General features: G+C 40.6%; 1 protein-coding gene across 2 annotated transcripts; it reads left to right on the top strand.

The window, feature by feature from the left end:
* Positions 1 to 35: 35 nt before the first annotated feature.
* Positions 36 to 20,439, top strand: LOC136428189 (kinesin-like protein KIF27). 2 transcript variants are annotated; one of them, XM_066417530.1, is made up of 22 exons: positions 36 to 57; positions 1,521 to 1,641; positions 1,982 to 2,207; positions 4,442 to 4,642; positions 5,872 to 6,430; positions 9,333 to 9,588; positions 9,934 to 10,155; positions 10,863 to 11,018; positions 11,362 to 11,511; positions 12,009 to 12,175; positions 12,365 to 12,519; positions 12,851 to 12,959; positions 13,430 to 13,515; positions 13,775 to 13,900; positions 14,710 to 14,942; positions 15,657 to 15,807; positions 16,164 to 16,378; positions 16,684 to 16,887; positions 17,362 to 17,562; positions 17,960 to 18,070; positions 18,325 to 18,405; positions 18,521 to 20,439. In XM_066417530.1, exons 2-22 carry the CDS (start codon positions 1,561 to 1,563, stop codon positions 19,268 to 19,270), a joined length of 4,440 nt encoding a protein of 1,479 aa, XP_066273627.1. In that variant the 5' UTR covers positions 36 to 57; positions 1,521 to 1,560; the 3' UTR covers positions 19,271 to 20,439. The 2 variants fall into 2 exon arrangements, with proteins under 2 accessions (XP_066273627.1, XP_066273626.1); XM_066417529.1 differs by lacking the exon at positions 36 to 57 and adding an exon at positions 198 to 355.
* Positions 20,440 to 23,938: the final 3,499 nt, after the last annotated feature.

The following is a 23,938-nucleotide window of genomic DNA, read 5'->3' as shown; positions in this document are numbered from 1 at the left end:
AGAAACACAGCCATCTACAACTGGGCCGCGCCTCAAAATCTCTTGGCTACGATGGGGGTAAATGTCTTATGATAATAATATCCGTTAAATATAAATGGCATTATAAGTGATATTCAGCTTTTTGGTAAAAAATTTCCGATTTAAACTTTGATACAATTTTTCCTCATGAAGTCTGAAAACTAGAGTATTGCCCGGGGCAGCTTGGGTAGTTGACATAGTTTCAACATGGCGGACTCGGACGACTGTTGGTTGTTTGTGCCGCTGTTTTTGTTGTCGTCTGTCTCCTAACGGCGGACGGAATTGGTAAATTATTCACTCAAGAGACCATCCAATTACTTCATCAGTAAATACTGAGGTAGGCAGAAAGGTTTAGTCCTGTAGATTCGGTGTTACGAGCCCATTTTCCGAGCGGGACTGTTATGAGCGGGTCCAAAACACCTGTTATGCATCAGAACTTTGTTGATACCGCTTGAAGTTGATTACACGATATACCTTTTTGTGGAGACATTTACTTTTTGCACAGAAGTCAAAAGTATGAGAGAGTAACAGCACGGAAAGACCGGTAGATGCGTAGATGTAAGCATAATGGGGCATTGTAGGGTGGTTCTTTTGGAACATTTTCTTGATCAACGGTAGAAATTTAACATAAATGTGGACACACCGGAACAAAGCCGTTTAGCAGTTTGTGTTGTTAACGTTAGTCATACCTCCTATATTTGTAGACTGGCGTGATCGCGTTCTTATTGCTTTAATTCTCAGCATGGTCCAATTTGTAATGCTGTGGATGTTATGATAGAAATATGAAAGAATTGGAATGTTTTCCGGTAGTTTGAAATGTGCTCATGTAAACGGTTGAAATGAGGGTTATTTTCAACCTCTCTATAATTTACTGAATACCATCTTATGGGCCAATTTTCCCATTAGAGCCGGAGATATGCGGGGGATGAGTCAGACTTATGTCCCACGATACCCTTTGTCTGAGCTTTTGTTGAACTACAAAGGAGAACCCATATTGGGTCATTACTCTGCAGAAACCAATTATCTATACAATGCATGATAAGCTTGAAGCCTTTGGAAATCATATGTTTATAGTTTATTCTTCAAATGAATGCTATTGATTTGTATAAACATAGTCAGCAGTTGTATTTCCAGATGTCTCAGTATTAATTTTGCATGAAGATATTCATAATATTCTAAATTAGATGTCAAGACTAGCCTTGGGTCACAGTTGGGTGGTGTCAACGCAGTATTTTCTATTTTGTAAATGTACAATTTAAGAGGTCTTGCAAAATATCGTGAATGGGCTGAAGAGATGTTCAACAACTACCCAAAAGTTGAGTTTGAAGAACTCTAGCAGCTGGATATTGACATGTATTTGAAAGAAATGTTACATGCTCACATGGTTAACATACACAACTGATCATTTGACATAGTCATATCATACGTGTAGAAAAATTTCTTATATTTGTGACTTTTCATTAACTTATGCCAATCTAACAAAGCCATTCCTTTTTTTTTAGAGTCTAACATATCAACAAGTTTGGGATACAGTATTCAGACATGCAGGGTCCAGAAGTGCCAGTACGGGTCGCAGTCAGAGTGAGACCCCTACTTCCCAGGGAGCGTCTTCATAATCATCAGGTACATTCCATAGTGCTGTCTTAAACAGTGATCCATAGATGGTATAAGTCAACTGATGGGCTTTTATCTCAGAACTGTTTAATACTTGGTCATCACGATGATATGAACTTAGTTGATACTGTATGTAGCTGCCAGATGCAATTTTATCTATGTCCTAAGTTCTAACTTGAGATTGTATGTTATGATTATTGACATTGGTATCATCGTAATAAATGGTTAGCTTTCATTCTTTTTTACTTGGTTTGAAGTAAAAAAAAAAACACTTTGATGATCAACATGCCAACCCTGTACATCTGGAAGTTTTTCATCTGTCTACTTCCGTTATCCCCTGCATCAATAGGTGTGCGTACGTGTGATACCAGGTGCAAACCAGCTGGTTCTTGGAAAGGATCGTGCCTTCACGTTCGACCATGTGCTGACCTCCAAGACGTCACAAGATGAAGCATACAAGAAGATTGTTGAGCCGCTAGTCCACAGCTGTTTTGAGGGATACAATGCCACTGTGTTTGCGTATGGTCAGACGGGGTCTGGGAAGACATATACCATTGTGGGAGGTGGAAACACAGGTGTGTACTACATTGTTGTTGAGCAACGATAATGTGTCAAGTGTGAAACATATGGCTACCCTTAATTTCCTGGAGTAATTTAGTAAATGAAACATTAGCTAAAAAGCATGTCAACATGCGGTATTCCTTTCAAATTTGTTTTTAGAGTTCTAAGAATATCAAATGCTGCTGTACCATCTTAACTTTAAGTACTGCCATTAGCATGCATAAATGTTGAAAGCTTTGTCAACCCAGAAATGCGCCTGTCCAGCATGGTTATAGTTAGTTTATTTATCGTGCCGCTGCCTTAACACCATAATCAATAACACTGTTTGCACAAAGGCAGACTGAAGAGCCTTCCAGTCTGTACCCACCTGCACAATGACCCAGTCTTTCATAGATGTTTGCCTCCATGGCTCAGTGTTTATATTCAAGGATATGGTAAAGTTCAAAGGTCTTCAACAGAACCTGTGCTTGTACTTGCAATGGTAACATGAGATGAACGGATGCCTTCCAACATTGTAATCAAATTAGTCTGCAAAGACCTGCAGATGTGAAACCACAAGATTGTGAATACGATATTGCTGACTTAACATTCAGACTGAATTTCAGTTGATAGTACCCTAGAAAGTCTGAAGATACGGGCCTTTACTCAAGTTAAAGAAATGTTTTCAAAACTGATGTTGGATTTTCCTACATATAGCAAGCCATGACAAGATAATTTCCTTGTCATGAATCTCTCAGTTGTGTTCCATGGCATTGACTGAATGAGGCATTGCATTGATTTGTTTTGTCTCCCTTGTACTTGAGCAAGCTGCTTATTGATTGGTTCTGCCATTTTCTCCATTAGGTGACCTTTATGGAAAATCTCAGAGCTTTGCTATAATCCATCCTGCCTGTAAAGGCTGTTTGTTCGAACCAGAAGAAAAGGATAAATGCATGGATAATGTATCATTTCTGTCAAATGCAAGTACATATGGCTTTTTTTCAGAAAGAATTCTGGTGAACAAAGAGATTATTCCTATAACCACTATACCACATGCTACAATTGTCATATTTGACATGATATCAAAGTTCAAGTTTTTTCCAATGTTCTACTCTTTTTATGTAATGTCCTTACCCAGTGTCTCATATTTTGAGACCAGTTATCCACCAGACATGTATTATTAAACTGAAGAATGCATTAGTAATCATTTATTTCCATAGAGAATACATCTTTTGTCTGCATGACATTTTGAATCATAGCTTCAGTAGAGGTAAATCTCAAGAACCATAATTTCATAAACATAATATTTTAGTATGTGACTATCATAAACAAGCTTGCGTGACAGATATTGATACAAAACCTCTTTGGCTTGTCTGAAAGCCTTAAGCTTGGTTTTGTTCTGTACAATTTCCTTTTTTTGTATCTTTCTAAAAACAATTTATGTCTCTATAAGTCTATTGTCCAAGTTAGGAAATTGGTCTTTTCTGCAATCAAAATATGCTGGTACACATGTAATACAGAATGCAGGCAAATTTGATGTATTGGAGTTATACATTATTGTCCTCCTCTATAAGTATAGCACTGCTACTGTGGTATTACATCATTTTGTATGAGGGGACTTGATTTAATAACTCCTAAGGGAAAGGTTACAATAGTTTCCCTCTCAGCAGTCCCAGATGATACAGGTATCCCCACCCACAGTGATTGTGGCAGACTCACTAACTAGGAAGATTGGATTCCCCAGATGGACCAACAAATTTCCTGATCAATTTTTCATGCCTTTCAGAACCTGTCTACGTGATAGGTTACATGTGCATATCATATGTGCCTACCACCTCCTGTGTTCTACTTCTTGTTGATATAGGGTTGCACCATTTTATGACTCATATGTGAAAGTAACAATCATAAAGTAAGTTATGTGACATCCTAAAAGAAATGACATAGGGATCTGTGATACTTATTCTTATTGTCTGGCCTTGTTTTGCTGCAGAAGATAAAAACAAGCAAAGGAATAGAATCTGATATTTTGTGTATTGCTCTGTATTTCTTCCTTTCTAACCACATAGAATAGTAGTATTCATTCCCCTATTATGTTGTCACTATGTTTTGTATATTGAATAGATACGCATATGACCATTGTATCCAATGTAGTTAAGGATTACACCATCAACTTGAGGTGTATCTACTTTTGTATGTATATCAAAGCCAATGTACAAACAGCAAATCCTGTCCCTGCTATAATTGATTTGGTGACGTTTCTGTGTTTCAGACACCATTACAGAGGAGGAGTATGGGATCATCCCTCGTGCCATCAAACAGATCTTCTCCATCATTGCTGAGAACCATAATGTGGACTACACGGTGCTGGTCTCCTACATAGAGGTGTACATGGAGGAGTTGAGAGATCTGATTGAGCTGGAGACATCCAGTAAGGACCTACACATACGGGAGGATGAGAATGGAAATACAGGTATGGAACACAAACCTTTAGTTTGCAAAATAACAGCAGAATACAATATTTAATTTTTTCACCATTGGAAATATTTTTCACTGTATCCACTAAATGGTACTGTAAAAATCTAAGATTCAGAAATTGATTTGATTCATCAGAGTCACTTTTATGTAGTAATCACTTTCTCTGATTCTGCAAGGATATTACCCCAGTACATCAAGCAGATGTTGTTTTGAAAAGCTGGTCATGGTAAAATCACCATTGATTTCCCTGGAGGTGAAGTGAGCCTCTGAGAGAATTTCAGTTGGAGGGAGAGTGCTGCAAAGTGCTACAGAGTTCAAGTGGTCTCAAACTGTTGTTGACATTGCAGATGGCAGTCAAGTAGTCAGAATGCTTGTTTTTGTGAGTAAAAACTCAAATCCTGGTCAATATTCAGTCATTTCTCAGGTCACAGACAACCAACCAAAAGTTTGATCAAATTTGTTCATTTTAAATCCTATTTCCCAAGCAAGTACATGTGTGCATTTTAGATATTGCCCGACTGCTTTGACTGAAATGTTTGATGAAAGTGTATCAAGTTTCACAACAGGAGCAAACATGTTTTGAAGTGACTGTAAGGCGATATGAACCGAGTAACACAGGACTTTGCCATTCTAGTGTTATCAATAGAGCTTTTCTCCATACGCACAGCTTTTTCATGTACACAAACCATGAGACTGGCCATTCTGTGTTTAACTTAAGACTAATGAAAGCTGTGTGTGCAGCAAAATACTGTAATTCATGAAAAAAAGAACAGAACTGAACTGAACTGATAATGAAGGCAATGTGTGTGCAATGATTATAGTTTCATCTGGTAATGGTCCTACCAGTGATATCAAGACTGATTTCACTGCTATGTCATCAACTGTGGCTCTGTCCATATGTTGCTATCAAAAGATGTAATCTGTTTGAATAGGGCTCTTTCTTTGCCGAGTATTCTATGGTTCAGTAGTTAGCCTGTGTTACATAATCTCTCACTGTCTGGGGCTTATTGGGCCTCCTCACAGACCAGTGGAAGCACTGCTAGAAGCTTTATTTAATCAAGCTAGTTCTGTATCTGTATCATCATATATTACACTGGATGAACTGTCACACAACTTTTGCACATGTAACTATAGATGTAGTGAGGATGCTCCCACAGCACTTCGTAGCAACTAATTCCACTCTACAGTAGTTCAGTAGTAAAGTGTTTTTATTTGTGATTTCAGTCATAATCGGTGCCAAGGAGGAACATTGCTGTTCTGTTGAGGAGGTGATGGCCATTCTGGCGTCAGGGTCGGCGGCCCGACAGACAGGAACAACTCTCATGAACGAGCACTCCAGTCGCGCACACAGCATCTTCACCCTTGTCATCGAGCAAAGATGGCGCGACGTCGACACCGCGGTGACCGCCTCTCTGGCTCCAGACGAGGACGACCTTGACTCCACTGTTAAGGACACTCGCTTTGTGTCGTCCAAGTTTCACTTCGTGGACTTGGCTGGCTCAGAGAGAGCACAGAAAACTGGCAATGTCGGGGATCGATTCAAGGAGTCCATCCACATCAACAGTGGGCTACTTTCCCTGGGTAATGTCATCAGTGCTCTGGGCGACACAAAGAAGAAGGTTTCACACATCCCGTACCGAGACTCCAAGATCACTAGGCTGCTGAAGGACTCACTAGGAGGGAACGCCCAGACTGCCATGATCACCTGCATCAGTCCCTCCAGCTCAGACTTTGATGAGACACTGAATTCACTCAAGTATGCCAACAGAGCGAGGAACATCAAGTAAGTTTATGTTCTTTTTTTTTAATTGAAAAATTAAAAGGTTCAGCCCTCTTCTCACTTACACTATCATGGTACATTAGGGCTACTTTACACTGTAAGCTTGTGTATATCATAATTATGTTTAGCCATAAGTATGGCTAAACATATTGTTTTTACTCATGTTTCTTCTTCTTCTCCTGTCAAATCTTCAAATCGATTCATCTCTGTCATTTTTTGACCAAATGACCTGAAATTTGGTACAGAGGTAATGTAGGCAAAAACCAATGTGCGTCCTATTCCTTTTTTTGATATTGACCTTGAAAGTGATTTTATTGAGGTTTTTAGGCTATTTTTAGCATATCTTGGCCTCCTGCGCCCTGGTATTTCAACCGAATGACCTGAAATTTGCTGTATATGTGGCTTGAACAAATATTTAAAGGACTACATTCCCATTTTTGGCATACATATATTCAAAACGATTTATTTTGGGCTTTCTTGACAATATTTGCCACTTCTGTCACTTTCAATACTACATATGACCTACAGGTCATTGACCCCAAGTGCCTTGCACCTGGCCAAGCTGGAAGTTTGCTTACGAGGAGGAAAGACCGGACATAAACATTTAATGTGATTATCGGGAAAACACCATGTTCCCTTAAACTCAGTGGTTAAATTGCAGTTTAACAGAAAACAAGTTAAATCAATGATTTTGTGAATGTTTATTCTAGCATTTGTTATTCCAGATATTTTCAAACTCCAAATTCTTCAACACAACAAGGGAGATCGTTTCTCCTCAGACTGGCGCGACAGTCCTGTCAAAATTGATTGATGATCTCTCTCTGCCGCCGACTTCATACATGATCAAAGGCGGGTGGTAGGCGGTGCGCGGGGAAACTTAAATATATAATGTAGCGAAGTGTTGCACAAGGAATTCTCACGCTGAGGGGTACATGAAATAATGCTTACAAAATAGACCTCTATGAATCGGGCTACATTCAGCAATGGTAGACGGATTCGGGGCATGCCGCGCAAAACACATGGTCTCACTGGGGACAGGCGTTTTGGTCCCGCACGTTGTCGCAGCGGTGCGTCGCCGCTACGCGATCGAAAGCACGCCGCTGTCTGTCTCGGACCAACACGCGTCTCCCGTGATGTGTAGCGTCCACCACCAGGCCTTCCTACATGTCCTACGTACGGGCGTATGGATCGTAGAATTCGGCAAAAAAGGAATGATTAGGCCAGTAGAGTCAGTCCCCGGTAAGGTCAATGATTCGCCCCTTTGCGCTAGCTTGTAACGTTAAATGAATGTACCCTCTGGTGGCCAAACTTCACTGACAAACTTTCTCCCTATTATCATCATGAGCTTGCGTTAGTCTGGTACTAGTGACTATTATGTGCCGGGAATGTTTATCTATCGCACGCCTTGGAAGGAAGTTCAACCATGATAAATGGTCGGCCGTTGCGAAAATTTGGAATCCCATGCTGTTGATTTTCGTGATTGAATCTGTAAGAAAATATATTTTCATGTCGTTCATGTTTTTGGGACGGACGCCGGGACGGGGTGAATTTTTTCTATCATTTTCGTCCCGTTAGTAATGCAAATCGAATCGTGTTGCACAAGAGGCAAAACACTAAAAACGTGGGTCTTGTGGAGTGTTTTGGAGCGGGAAAATGCCGGATATTAGCGGTGCCGAACAGTGTACATCGTCGCGCGCGGGTGACGCTCCGTCAAAACAAATCCGCTGGTGGTCTAGCGCGGCCACCGAAAATAGGCAGAAACACACAGGAGGACTTAGCACCTTCGTTTATGAGGGCAATTGTGAAAATCTTTTGTTACAAATTGTTCGAACATTGAAACATTTGGATAGATGGTTTGAAACTGTTCTAAATAAAGAGATTTTTGTGTAGTTACGTTCGAAATGTTTCCAACGTATGTGAAATAAGTTCAAACATGTTATAAGTTTCAATTCTAATTGTTTGAACACTTTAGAACTATTGTGACTTAGACATTCTTTTAATCAAAATAGTTCAAACATATTACAAATATTATATTAAAACCCTCTCGGTGACTTTGAATTGACTCAAATATGTTGTTTTTGGTCATTTCCTTCGTCTCCTGTCAAATCTTCATATGTATACTATGGAAAACTTCATTCTTCCCTGGGGTTGATCTTTTTTAATTCAATTTTGAACTGGGTTGATTATGCGCAAGAGTGTAATTTTCAGCGGATATTTTTCGACTGGTTTACATGGAAATGGCACGGAATATCCCATTCTTGCAAGGGGAGGATTCTTTAATTATTTCTTTCAATTTTGAGCTGGAATGATTATGAAAAAGTCCATTTTTTAGCAGAAGTGTATTTGTTAATCAATAAGTGGATATGGTTGTGGACTGGTCCATATTGTGTTGAGGTGCTACTGGAAGACTCAATTTTGGACTGGGGTGATTCATTTTTTTAGTGCAAGTATTTTAGAATGGTCCATTGTTATTTTGGGAGAGTCCATTTTTTGCATGTCGAGCTCTAGGAGTATGGCTAAACATGCTGTATTTGCTCGCAAATGTTGCCTTTCTAGTTGTATATCTATGAATACATTAATGAAGGTTAGACATCCAGGTAATAAGATACACAATACATCCAGGTAATAAGATACACAATACATCCAGGTAATAAGATACACAATGCATCCAGATAATAAGATACACAATACAAAAGTTACTCAAGCAACTGGATAGATTTTGTAAATGATCAGAGGTCTCAGATAGCATCCACTACCTTTTGTCAGTGAATCATTTCTTTGGGTGGGTAAATCACTGTTTAACCTTAAAAGTTATTTGTACACAACCAGCATATATGCACCTGCCAGGTGATGTCATATAGCTCTAGGCTCCCATCAAAGTATACATCCTTTTGTCTCCTTGCAGAAATAAGCCAATCGTAAACACAGACCCACAATCCATTGCCATGGACGCCATGCGGACGCAGATCGAGACTCTGAAGGAGGAGCTGCAGAGACAGCGCGACGCGTACAGGGACCTGACGGAGACGGAACGGGATGCCACGCCAGAAGACATGCGGGTCAGGATGCTGGAGGAGCAGCTGGCCCAGTCTAAGACTGAGTGTGCTCACTACAGGCTGTGTGCTGAGGAGGCCTACAAACAGTTTGTGGATGTGCAACAGGTAAATACATTTTGTCTTCTCTTATCTTCTCTTACATGCAAACACTGCTGTACTATTCTGTACTATCAAACCAAGGAGGTTAAAATCAGATTCAACAATTACTGTTAAATAGCTAACACATCAGTAATAGTATTAATAATCCACTGTGTTCTGCTGCTGCAGTGGTTTGGAAACTCTGCAGCTACAATCAGTTTTTCTTCAATCAGTAGTCAGAAGGTTTTATGTAAGTAAAGCCAACAAGGTTTCTTGCAGCTGCTAACCCTGTGTTAGGGCTTTGGATTCCCTATCTGATTCCCGACATCCCCTCCATTAAGATATTCCTTTTGTTACTTGTTTGTTCTCCAGAGTGATATCCTGACTAAGAGCCAGGAGGCACGTATACAAAACTGGTTGGACCTCATGGACGAGGTGAAGAACGAGGTACCCGGGGCCTTCATCCTGGGTGGGGAGGGTACTGACCAGGACACCATGGACAAACTGAAGAAAGACCTGAAAAAGGCCCATAAGGACCTGAAATCTGATGAGGAAATCTTTGCAGAGAAGGCCAGAGAGGCGTCTCATATGGCGGTAAGTGTTTCTGATCTGTTATTTACAAAACATGACAAGGACTTGATATGGAAAGAAGAATTGTCACCTGTAACGCTTAAGGAATGGATGCTTGCAATGGTTTGGACTTGAATGTTAAGGATATAAATGACCTTGATTTGATATGACTCCATTTCTTCATTATCATCAAAGCACAACTTAACTGATGGAAAAAGTTGTAAGGTAAGGTACACGGCTCAGCAGGCAAAGCTCCACTGCAGTGCATACAGAATAATTCAAATTTCTTTGCAAACTTCTTGTGCTTTCTTTGCAATGCAGCTGGTATCACATCATATTCAGTGTTGGTGGCAAAAGAAGTACAATCATGTAGCAGGGAGTTTCGTGTTTGTAATGATAGAAGAATATAGAGTTTGAAGTTCTGCCTTTTTGTTTGCTTTATTTTCTTTGCCAAGTATTTTCTTGCATGTAATAGATACAATCCTATTAAGGGTCTTACAGACAATTTGTTAAATTGACAAAATGAAAAGACATCAGTTTGGAAGGTAAAGAAACACTGTTCTAGTTTCCACAGGCTTAAGTCTAAATGCATGGCCTACGATGTCGCAGAGAGTGGTTCGAACAAGCTTATTCAGTCCTAAGCTAAATTTGTTTAAGGATATACATTATGGTAGTTTCTGTATTATGCACCACTGTCAGTTCTACTAAATCAGGAACATCTGTACATACAGGAGAGGATTCAGAAGCTGGAAGCAGAGAACCAGAGTCTCCGAGAGAAACTGGCCCTGACAGAAGAACGGCTCGGGGAACAGGAACAGAAGCTGATAGACCAGCAAGTTCTGATTGAAAACCTACAGCAGCTGGAGTCTGACCAGACTAACTCTGTGGTAGGTACAACATTACTACATACTAGGTTGTCATGTTTTATGACAGGTAACAGTAGAAAGGAAAGAGATACCACCGCTGTCCCAACTCTCTGTAAAAAGGCTGTTTGGAAAAATCAAAAGACAATTGAAAATTAAAAAGTTTTAATTAGAAGATTTATTTTGTTTCCTTTAATTTTTTGTATCAGCAGTAAGGTGATCAAGATTGGACTCATGTTTTACTGTACTCAGTGTTTGATGTCTGAACATGACTTGGAAGCAAATGTTGCCTAAATATATTTTCTTCCTTCAACAGAAGCAGTGTTATTATAGTCTTAATTGCATCCTTTATACTTGTCTCTTACAGCAGATAGAAGTGTCAGACACACCTGACGTGTTACCCAGGAATGGTGCCCTCCCCAGTGCACGAGCACACTCTGCTCCTGTCAGAACCAAGCACAGAAACTTCAGCATCGCCAGCTCCAGTCAGATAGGGCTCAGGCCGGAGTCCAGGAAGGTGAGAGGGAAAACTCAATTTGTGTTTGAAACTATGGCAAGATTAACAAGCCTTTCATACTGTGTCCTCTTGTCATAGTTGGGCTTTTGGTTGAATATCGTACAATCCCATATGAGGAGAAAATTGGATGTCCATGTTGCTCAAAAGGATCTAACATTGCCTCACAGTTGAGCTCCTGGTCCCAATTAGTGGATAACTGAGAGACCCTGGTTCAATCCTGGGAACAGCATCTCGGTTGGGGCTGCACCTGTCTTTCGGAAAGGACGTAAAATGGGGATCCTATGTTAGAAGAAGTGCCCAGAGCACGTTAAAAGTAATAGGCTAGCAACCCCTCCCTGTAGAAATATACCCTGCTACTGAAACGGCTCGGAAACAAGCTTGCAGCCCTTGGAGAAAATGCCAGCGTTGTATTGAACATTCACTGCTATAGTTCAAGTATAGGTACTGCTTCAACACCATTTCTGTGTACTAACACGTATCTCTCCCCCCCCCCCCAGGTGCACACCAGCCCAGGTGTGTTCTCCCTGGAGAGAGTCATCCAGAACTTCCGCGCTCGGAGCCACCTGCTCGCCAACCAGCTGGAGGACAATGACAAGGTCCAACATGAACAGTTCAGCGACGCCAGCGAGGAACAAAACAGCGAAGATGAAGACGATGTAGCAAAGTAAGAAATGAAATAAGAATCATTGTCTCAAATGTTTTTACCTGGAAATAAAAATTATACATAACCAATCATTTTCTGAAAGGAGAATGATGTGTTCTTGCAGAATACCTTCACAATACCAACAATATCTTCCCTTAGGTCATGCACAAAGCTGCCTTTTCTTTAACAATGTCAATATTGCTATTCCAGGGCACTTGGGGGCACATGGAAAGTCAAGAGAAAGGCAGCCGCTGAGTTTGGTGAAGACACCAAAGTTTCCTTCAAACTGGCCCTGGCTGGAGACATACCTGATGATGACGGGGAGCCAATCAGGAGAGAGATAACTGACAAGCGAGAGTCTAAAGGTGTGATGTTTGTATGAATTCTGGGGCAATTGAAAATCTAACCACATTGATCACAAGAATGTCATATCTGATCTCCATTTGGTAATGATACAACAAATTGAATTTGTATCAGTTTGTTCCTGATAAATCTAGGTAATCTATAGTTTTTAAACATGTTTTTTTGTGTGTTTCTGATGAAGATAATACCACAAATAACTTGCTTGTACGTGTAAGTAGTATTTGGTGCGGTGCCTGAGTGTGTGAAAATCTGTTGATATTGGTCATTCTTCTCTGTTTGATAGATACCAAAATACCATATAAAGTTATGTAAATAACATGTCCTTCTGTACAGGCGTGTCCATCTGGGTGGATCCCCATAGTAAGAGCCTGAATGTGGAGGTGGAGAACCTACGGGCCAGCACACAGGTCACCAGGCAGAGGATGAAGGAGTCGGAAGTCAGGTACATGGCAGGTTATCTGTGTAACAGTGTCAGGGGAACTGTAGAAACTCGGGAGCTGACAAGGATAAAAACCATCGAATGAAGAACAATTTGTGATCCGACATGTTCCAAGTCTCATGTCTGATCTGTAGTTATTACCTCGGAGTCCATAAAAATGGTGTGTCTGTTTATCTGTCTGTCTGTGTTTCGGGATATTTGTGGTAAATATAACTTATTATAATAAGTTCCTCTGGATGGATTATAATCATTTAGTATGTGGGTAGGTCCATGAAAGACGAAGGTCAAGGTCAATTTTGGGCCCCCTGGTGTGTAACTTTCATACTGCAGCAGAACTTTTTTTAAATCTTTTGTCCAAGACATGCTATGGTCTTGATTTTTTGGTGGCAGATAGCTTTTGATGTAAAGAGAAGTGGTGTAGGATTGAGCTCCCTTGTTTTTATAAGTTTTCTTTATTTTGAATGTTTGAACAGACACCAGACTGCTAATCAGAAGATGCGAGAGCTGGCGCTGAACATCCGCATGAAGGAGGAACTGATCAGGGAACTAGTGAAGACTGGTGGGTGGATGTTGTACAAAAATTCAATCAAATCTGTTTGTCATTTTTGTTATGTTAGAAAGTGTTCTAATAACAGATGTTTCCCAAACTGAATGTAGATGTTCAATCAGTGAAGCCTTTATATGAGACTGGTATCTACTACGGTATACGTACAATGTTTTGATTTTTAGGCTCTGGATTATTCAATGACCATCTAATGGTAGGAAGTTTCTTAAGAAATGTAACTTTGTGAGTTGAGAGACGAATTTTGTGCGTGTAGGTAAGGATGCCCAGGTGATGAACCGACAGTACTCGGCTAAAGTACAGCAGTTGGAGAGGGAAGCTGAGCAGGCCAAGAAGGAAGCCATGGAGACACAGAAGAAACTTCAGGAGGTGGAGAACAGGGGTAAGGGTAATGTCAGACACTTTGAATCAATGGCCTATTGTAAAAGAATTCAATACTAGACATATTCTTATAACACAAGTTTCATATAAGTTCAAACAGAAGGATGTCGGACAACTCGGCTCATTACCAACTCGGCCCATCTCCCTAGTCAACTCGGCCCATCTCCCTAGTCAACTCGGCGGTCTCTATTAAAATCATGTTGATTGCCTAAGCGCCAGTGGTATGGGGCTCCAAAAACCTCAGAGTCAGAGTCAACAGTTCGAAGTTGACAAAAGTCTGACCAAAAAACGTGGTCTCTATTAAAATTATGTTGATTGCCTAAGCGCTGGCAGTATGGGGCTCCAAAAACCTCAAGGTCAACAGTTTGAAGTTGTCTGACATGGAGACATTGTTACTACATGTATGTTACTGCCCGGGACACGGCGGGTCGACATGACCAGGCCCGCCAGTGCATGAAGAATTTGTGGCTAAATACCTGCCGAGCAAAGAAGAAATTGAAAAGTTAAAAATTGCAGTCATGAGGTTTTGTTTTATTTTGTGGAAATTTGGCAATGGGCTGACTTGACCACTGCGATGGGCCGAGTTGACCACCGCAATGGGCCGAGTTGACCAGATTTGTGATGGGCCGACTTGGAAATGGGCCGAGTTATCGTGATACCAAACAGAAAGCTCCCCAAAAGTAGCAAACTTTTTTGTTGTGTGTAAAGGTTAGATATTTCGTCAAAAGGGTCCTTTTATGTGAAGTAGACAGCTGAAGTGATCCCAGTAGAATTCTGCACAACTTCATGCTATGAACCTGTTTGCATTAGGACACCAAGAGTCAAATGAGAAGGAAAAGCTCCAGAAAGACTTCCGTAAGAAAATGGAGACTGCCAAGTCCCGTGTGCAGGCCCTGGCCAAGAAGCAGAGAGAGAAGGAGAAGGTGGCGACTCTCCACGGGCAGAACGACAAGAGGATTCACGACCTGGAGCTCAGCATCCGGGACATGAAACAACAGCAAGACAACCTGAACAAAAAACTCAAGGCTGAAGCAGATGGAAAGGTATGAACATACTTCAAAAGATACACCATCCCAAAATTGATGTTCTGGTTGTACAAACTTGCCAATTGTTTCAAAAATGCCTGACATCTTAGCATCCATAGCAGGCTCTCTAGGCCTTTTTTGGGGCTGATAATACACTTTTTGCTGATGACTTCATTTGTGCAGCCAGCCCATAACCATTGGGACTACTGGGCTGGCTGCACAAATAACCCAGTAAAAAAATAAGTCATCTGCAAAAAGTGTATTATGAATATAAACCAAAAAAGGCCCAGAGAGCCTGCTATGGAAGCTACTGACATCTATAGTTGGAGGGTCTTGGTATTTTGAATATAATCATAAAAAACTGCAGAAAAGGAAGTCTGCATAACATAGGCAATAGAAAACCAAGGATTAAAGCAGCACATGAAAGAAAACCTACCATCTTGTGCTAAAGGGGAATGCTGTAATTGTTGAAATTTTCTCGTTTAGGGCGGTAACCTTTTCTCCGCAAAAGTAAAACTGCCATAAAAATGCTCCTTCTGTCTTCTGGCCACCTGCTGCCTTGTTTGAACCATGAACTCAACAAAACCACGAAAAACCTCAAAGACTCAATTTTCTCCCTACTTTGAGATTAAATCCTCACAAATTTATTATTATAAGCATTTACAGTAGTACATTGACCCATATGTGTTTTAGAATTTGAAGTGTTTATACAAGTACAACTGATTGTTCCAGACCAAATTGGAGAGGGAGCTGCAGAAAGACCAGCAGAGGATTAAGGACCTGGAGATCCAGAACCAGCAGCAGCAGAAGATCCTGAAGAGAAAGACAGAGGAGGTGGCTGCAGCCAAGAAACGGCTCCGACAGGGCAGCGCTGGAACCCTGGGTAAGAACAAGCAGCTGGTTTGGTCTACAGTTGGCTTTATGAGGAAGGAAAACATTACCTGTCACTTATCAGTTATGTCTACAATAAATTGTATGAAGAATGGAAGAAGGGTTATTTTGAATTGATAATGTGATGTGATTATTGATGAATTTGAATTTGTGTTAATGGTTTCCATCATAGGTTTTATTTCATTTGTTAACTTTTAAGTGGCTAAAGGTCAATGCATATGGATAAGTGGATTAAATGAAAGGACTACCAAGCATCTGTCAGAACAACACAATGCAGACTGATATCTGTGAGTTGTTTCAATGAAACTTGAATTGAATTTACATGTGCCTGTCTGTCCTGTAACCCAGGCGTTACTGCTGAACTGGAACAACAGAAGCTGGATGAACAGAGACGCTGGCTGGATGAGGAGATGGAGAAGGTTCTGGAGCGGCGGCGAGGGGTGGACATGTTGGAGGGAGAGCTGCAGAAACGGGAGGAGATTGTCGCCAAGAAGGAGGCCATGATTGCCGAGAGGAGTCAGCTGGAGATGAAGAAACTCCGATCTAGTCAGGTCATCACTAAGGTTGGTTGTCAGGCATTTGTTTGTTCATGGGGGTGTTCTTTTTGTTCTCTTGTACATGTCACTTGTTAAGTGTTAAGTGAAAGATGTGAGACATCAAGCAAACAGATACCAAGTTGAAGATAATGCCTAAAATAATGTGTTGATCCCGTCATCTTTAAGTTTTGACTCCTTTTTAAGGTCTTTTCAGGGGACTTATGATTGAAAAGTTTTGGCGACTGGTGGTACCAATAGCTGTTCTAAAAATTGAAAGGCAGGAAAACATTTAACAAGAGTTTTTTTCTTAAACTCACTTTTTTTCAATTCAGGATTTGACGACCCTGTCCTCCCGGCTTGAGGAGGTGGATAAGAAGCTGGAGGAGAGGACCGATGCGCTGTCTACAGGGGAGACAGACGAGAGACAGAGGGTTAAGGATGAGGTCAGGACACTGAGGCAGGGTAGAGACAAGATCTCCAGACAGAGAGACGCACTGGACTCCAAACTAGCACAGGGGAACGTACTGGATCCGAAGGTTCGAAGTACCAAGCTTTGTAAAACATACTAGTCCGTCTAATTTCATACCAATGTAGCCATCTGCTATATGAGCATTGACTTCATGTGAATTTTGCAAAACATTTTCTTACGAGAAGTGTTCCTGTGCAAAAGTCTGCCAGCATACTTCTATAATTAAAGATATCATTTACATACATGTGAAGCTAAAGGTATTTAAGGTCTAAGGGCCATAGCCTTTTTGAGGCCGTAGGGGCAGTGGGTTGTTAATCCACTGTCTCTAGGGCACAGCATTAAAAAGCGAAGGCTATCTCTCTCCTTCTACTGCCTTCTACTTCCCCAACTGAAGTGCCCACTAGCGTAGCCATTCAAATCAAAGCCTTACATACAGATGACATACATTTCTATGTATATAGATAGGTACCTCAGGTCTTCTATGTCTCTTGTAAATGTAACAATGAGGAAACTTCATGTCGGTACCATGTGTGATCCGCAGGAGGAACGAAGGCTGATAGAGCTGGATGAGGCCATCGAGGCGCTGGACGCTGCTATCGAGTACAAGAACGACCTGATCGCCAGCCGTCGGCAGGAGCTACGCCGCTCTGAGCTGACCCACAGCGAAGACATGCTGCTGGGGAAACTACATGCACTGTCTGTGTCTGAAACCAGGACACTGCTCACCAAGTACTTTGACAAGGTATAGGAGTTATTTAAACATACAAAGGAGACAATGTAATCAATAAGTCAGTGAATAGAGAACTTTTCAAGAACATGCATCTTAGGCTAGAGTATGCAAATTCTATAAAAAATTCAATGGAAGTTTTCCAGGCAGTCTTAGGCTGACACTTGTGTCTTGCCATTGCCCTGTTTGATTGAACCATATCTACATGGTATTGACCATTTGATTGAATCATATCTACATGTAAATGAAACTGACTGTTGGATTGATTGATTGATTGAACCATATCTACATGAAACTGTTTGATTGAATCATATCTACATGAAACAAACAATTGTAGATCTTTTTTAACAAAGCAGTGTATCTAACAAAATACCCATTCCATTATTGAACTGTCTCTTTGTTTTCTGCCCAGGTGATCTCCCTGAGGGAGGGAGAGCGCAGACTGGAGCTGCAGTATGGGGAGATGGAGCTGAAGGTGGATGAACAAAACAGGGTCATCCGAGAGATGGAGGCTTCTCTGCAGGTAAGCATGCAGAAACTCCAGTCCAAAGAGATTTGATTAGGTTTCCCTGTTCGTATTTGGTTCAGATATATCTTTTGAAGAAATGAAGTCCTGATGATGCTTTTGTTAACAGTTGAAGATTCCCTACAAAAAGATGCCAAATAGCTCCAATAAAGTTGCTTTTACTTCCCTTCTGAAAACAATTTTGCCGATTAAGTGCAATGTGTTTGAAGGATCACTCATTAGATTTTTCTTATGTTGTTTGCCTTCTGCAGCGTGCTGCAATGGATACAGAAAGGAAGCTTCTCAATCAACAAAAGGAATATGAGAAGCAGGTGCAGTTCTTAATGCAACAGGTAGGTGGGGCACTTGTACTGTCCAAAGCTGTTTCTTTTTGCTCAGGCCTTTTCTCCCTTGTGACTGGCCACTAAAAATATTGCACACTGACATGTCTGTTCTGCCTTTCCTCAGGCATCAGAGGGCAATAAGGAGACCACAGAGGAGAACATCAGCCAACTGGAGCAGAAATGCCAGCTTCTGGAGAAGGACCTGTACTACTACAAGAAAACCAGTCGAGACCTGAAGAAAAAGATGCGGGAGCTGGTTGCCAGGAGTGGGTCCCAAGGGGACGGAGATGATGTGGGGAGCAGCATCGCTAGTTCCGTGTCTGTCAGGGACGGGATGGCGTCATCCAGGATGGGCAGGGACTCGGGGCTGAGGGAAGAGGTGCGGAACGGAGGTGCGTCGTTGTCAGTGAGGTTCCAAGAACCTGAGAGAGGACAGGGGGACACACGAGAAGACAGAAAGTCCACGTCCAGAAGAGACAGGCGGTCCCACAGTGATGACAAGGTGCCGGGTTCTCCCAGCAGGAAGGAAGCCATGCCCAGAATCAAGACTCCTTCGCAGACGGAAGATGAAGATGTGTTCCGGGACGTCCCACAGAACGGAGGGAGGGACAGCAGCGTCCTGCACAAGTCACGAACGCTCGCGGAAGAACAGAAGGACACGTTGACATCGCTTCAGAAAAGTTCCTACACGTCAGCAGACCCGAGCGGATCACTGCGGGAAATGACCCCCGTAAGGAAGGCCAGACGCGACCTGAGGCAGATCTCGCCAGCAGAAGTCTCGATGAGAAGGTCCCAGGCAACGAACGCCAGTCAGGCTTCGCTGCCGGTGGACTCCATAGAAGCAAGTGCTGGCGGTAAAAACCCATGGTCTTAAAGGGAGACTGGAAGTCTGGGATGTCTCCAACAAATGCTGCTATCCGTCCATATTGTTGGTTCTGAAAGGACCACAGAATCACGTGGAGACATTAGACACTTTGGTTGGAACCCATCCTGTCTGAAGCATTCTTGGTTAGACACTGTTGAAGAATTGCTGTTACAGTGTTAGCGTATTTCTGCTTTCTTGACAGCACTTTGGTTTGCCAGTGTGAGCTTGTCCTTGATAAATATTTGCAGTTCTTGTATTGTCTTAAGGTGATGTGATCTCCTATCTTATTGGGACCATCTTCCCACTGTGCTTTCACAAGTACAATATAAGCCATACATCTCGTAGACTCAGTGTCACAAAATGTCCAAAAAAGACTGGCTAAAATAATCATCATCATTTTACTGTGATGTTTTATTGAATGTATTCATTAAACTCTAGTTTTGTCATTATGGTGCATTTTTTCACTTTGATGTAAAATATATGTTATAGGTGAATGCCTCGGTGAAAACTTTGTTACTGAGAGATGTGCCGATGTTCTGTTATGTGACTGTCGTATATAGAACTAGGGGTTTAAATTGAATAATTTGAAGTGTCAGTTGTGTTGTTTCCGAGGATATATGTTTGATTGTGCTGTCTGGAACATTACAGTGAAGGAAAGAATACATGTGTTGCCATTTATGTAACTTTTGGTGGTTGCGCTTGCACAATATAGTCTCTAAAACTCACAGAATAGAGTACTGTAATAACAGTTGTTCTTTTGCAACAAATGCTCCTTTAAACATTTGATTACACTTTATTGTAACGATTTTGCATATCCCTGTTATGAATTGTTGAGGTTTGTACATAGTTCTGTATTATGAATAATGTTTTTGAATATTTGATGCTGATATTTATTATGTATTGGTGTTTCGAACATTATGGTGGTGGAAAATTGCTCTTTTAATTCAATTGATTGCTATAATGCCTCTATGCAATAGTATCAAAGTGACCTTATGTCAGCTACTAGAAGTAGTTCTATCTAGTAAAGAAGATACACAGAATTCTATCTCTATTATCAAGGACTATGTGTACTTTTGTGCCACATGTCAAATATATTGTAGACACTTATCTTGGATACCAATCCAGAAGTATTCCCTCCAGCAATGACACCCAATAAATGCACCTTTTTGGTGACTGCATTGATGTGATTTTCTTGATCTACATGTAATTTGTAAAATGTGCTAATCATTGTACAACAGATTATCTTCAATATTCCTAGACTGAGATATGACAGTCATCGGCCCAACTAGTCTTGTGTCTGTTTGGTCCTGGGGACTTTGTACAAAACCGTCAACAACATCAAGAAAGACATTTAACAAAACTGGTACGTAGGGTACTTGGTACAGTAAAGAAGGGCACATAGAGGTCAACTTTATTTGTATTTAACAGGTACAAAGTTCTAAAAGGGAGGGTTACCATGCATAATACAATTTGGCTGTTTTGTGTGCAGCATACTGCAGTGAAATGCCCATTTCAGCCTTTTGGTAATGGGAACTTTTCACCTATTTCCAAATTGCAACATGACAATAATAATACGGACTCGACCATCCTTGATACCCATATTTCAGGAGCGAAGAAAAGGAGGGAGACGTTAAGCTATGTAGTATGTAATATCGTGACATAAAAGGTGCATAACTTAACTATCAACTGTTATGTGATAAACTGTTCTGTGTTCAAATGTTTTACATTATGTACAAGCTTCGTCATCACTTAGATTTTTTCTTAAATAAGGCATCTTCTATTCTTTCCTCTTTTTTTTTTGCAAGCGCTCCAATCAAATTTGGGATGTCTAGAGGGTATCATTCACAAAATCAACTCAGTGTGGCGTAAAATCAAATTGGTGTCGCCTTTACCGTGGAATCTTGTAGCGAAGAAACTGCCTTACAGGGGCGACACCTGTCATGTGAGGTGTGAACTGCAGCCTCCAAAAGGTGCTCCTTCATGTATGTTGGCATCTAGAGAGTTACCATTGGAGTGCAGTACTACATTAAACGGCATTCTTCAGGATGGGGCAATCTTTCAAATTCTTGCCCTCTTCCTCATTTCAGAATCTCAAGAGGCGAGGCACTCCAATTGATTTTTACATTATATAACAATGGCAATGAAAGAAGAATCTGATGCAAGTTGAAATTATACCATCATATTCTGCATACCTATTATATTTCATATATAGGTATGCAGAAGTGACATCTGGCAAGTTTTGAATTAACTGCAGTAAATCCTGGCCAATACATGCTGCAGTACCAACGCCATAACTTGTAACTTTATAGGTTTGCTCAACCGTATAAGAGGTGACACAAACCAAAATTTGATGTGCAAACAAATTTCCACAATTCTAGAATGAATCTCATTATTTCCAGCTTCTTGCAGTAAAAAATGTCCGTCATATCATTTGATGTTTTCAAATTTCTGGGACCAAATTATACTTACAGAATGACTTAATTATTGGGATCGAAACATACTTCAATTTTTGGTTACTTCAACCTTTTGATTGATAAGAATCATACATATTCTCAGTATTATGTGTGTGGTGTGTCACAACTGCAAGTCCTTGCATAATTTTATTAGTATCAGTGAACGAATGGCAAACACCCTGAAATTTTCTACCCATCGAGTAATACCATTACACTGATATTTGAGGAGATTGAGTCATAGTGATTGAGGAATTTCGGAGAATTCAATTTTTATTGATATGGTATTGGAATTGTTCCATCGTGAATTGAAAAAAAAAATTCATAACAATGGCGCCATACATTGCTATTCTTTATACCCCTTACACAACACCTCTCATTGCATGAATGCTGTTTTTTAGTGAATTCTGTTGACCGTTACAGCCACAGTAGTATGTAACATTGAAAAAAAGTTCCTAATGGGTAAATGATGTAGTGACTACCTGTGCGTGACTGTTCCAGTGCCGTGGCTGAAGCAAAAACCGGAGCACGTTTTCATCAGTAGAAATTTCATCGACTGGAGAAAATCAATAACATCCACTCATTGTCCACTGTCTTCAGCTTATCGGAACTTCAGTTTGTTTCCTTATCTGCAATAATGTACCCCACCTTATAGCTTCATGATTAGTTCTCAGTCCTGATGTACATATAAACCATTTTTTTATCCAACAGTCACTAGAGAAGATAGATAGGGTTCAGAGGCATACCAATTTTTTCTACGGTGTCTAATATATTGTTGTTGTCGTCCTTTTGGTTGCATATGCACTTTTAGGCACCAAAAATTGGACCTGTGCACCTAATTTTTGACTGAGGGTGTACCTACGTATTTTTAAAAGGCAATATACATAAAGGTAATACACTAGTAATGTGTGTTTACAGAGAGTGTCAGAAAAAATACAATGTAGTAAAACCTGTTGTATCAATTTTTTTAATTTTGAAGTTATCTACAGACTTTCAGATCTAACATTACAAGGCTTGTAATTTGGTTTTACTGGCATTCTACTTGCCACAATGTTAGGGAGCATATGTGAGAAACAGTGTTTGCAAACATCATAACCGAAGAAGATTGTTATGAAATTTGGTACGTGCTTATGTTCAGACTATCAAAAATACCAAATGATAAGATTTAGGCCCCTGGTGACTTCCCTTCATACTACAACAGAATTTCCAGTTTTGATGGTCTTGAACTGTTTTTGACATCGTGCTACAGAAGAATTGAAATAAGCTTGGGTCTCCTACTGTATTTCTTAGGAACTGCACCAATCAACACCCCTGGGATCATCAATGGATATACAGTACATCATGGTCTATGAGAAACTATTTGTTGGCCAAGGCATTGGGTAATGGTAGGAAAATTGAAAACACAACAAGGAAACAAACACTGATTAATTAGGATTAACACAGTATTTATTTTTTGAACATCTCTACATACAGGTCTCTCTCAAAGGAACGTAAGGCCTATGGGGGAACAAAACTAGATACCACTCTGAATCTCTTGTACAAAAGTCGCTGCTGAGACCCAGACTCACGCACAATATGCCTAGGGTAAACCTTACACACATCCAAGCCACGAGCAAAACTGCCAGGAAACACAGTTTCTTTCTTCTATGTACATTGCAGGTAGAAATTTACACTTGCCCATGCTGGTTTACCCGATGATACTCAACAGCCTACCCATGTTGTTTCTACTGGCACCTACTTCACTACTCACATGACTGAGCTACACATGTAATGTTGACAACTTGTTAACTTTGTTTGGATCACAAGTCCACCCCATATCCCCACGAGTTATACAAAATAAGACAGTCTCTCCTTTTCTCTCTTTGTTGGTACATGGCAAAAAGTGCATCTTAAAATATAACAGCAATAACGTTATAACTTTCATCCATTTATTTGAATATAGTACACTTTGTATTCTTTATGGGTTAGCGCCACATGCACTGTACAGGCGTTAATGCAAGCTGCAAACAAGTTTTTCCATTGCAAAGTCACGCATTTATCTACGTTGTTAGATCAGCCAGAAATACACTCAACCATCACTGTCCAATCTGAGGTAAAACAACGGTGGAAACAAAATAACAACAAAAAAACTACACTGCACCCCACCTCCCTGAGTAAAACCAAGAGTACATTACGTCTGTTCAAACTAGAACTACATGAAAATGTCCAAATCCAATGTGAAAAAGTA

This window comes from Branchiostoma lanceolatum, chromosome 2 (assembly GCF_035083965.1).
Source record: "Branchiostoma lanceolatum isolate klBraLanc5 chromosome 2, klBraLanc5.hap2, whole genome shotgun sequence".
Taxonomy (NCBI): domain Eukaryota; kingdom Metazoa; phylum Chordata; class Leptocardii; order Amphioxiformes; family Branchiostomatidae; genus Branchiostoma; species Branchiostoma lanceolatum.
The sequence above is the reverse complement of the archived record's forward strand: the minus strand, read 5'-3'. Positions and strand labels throughout refer to the sequence as shown.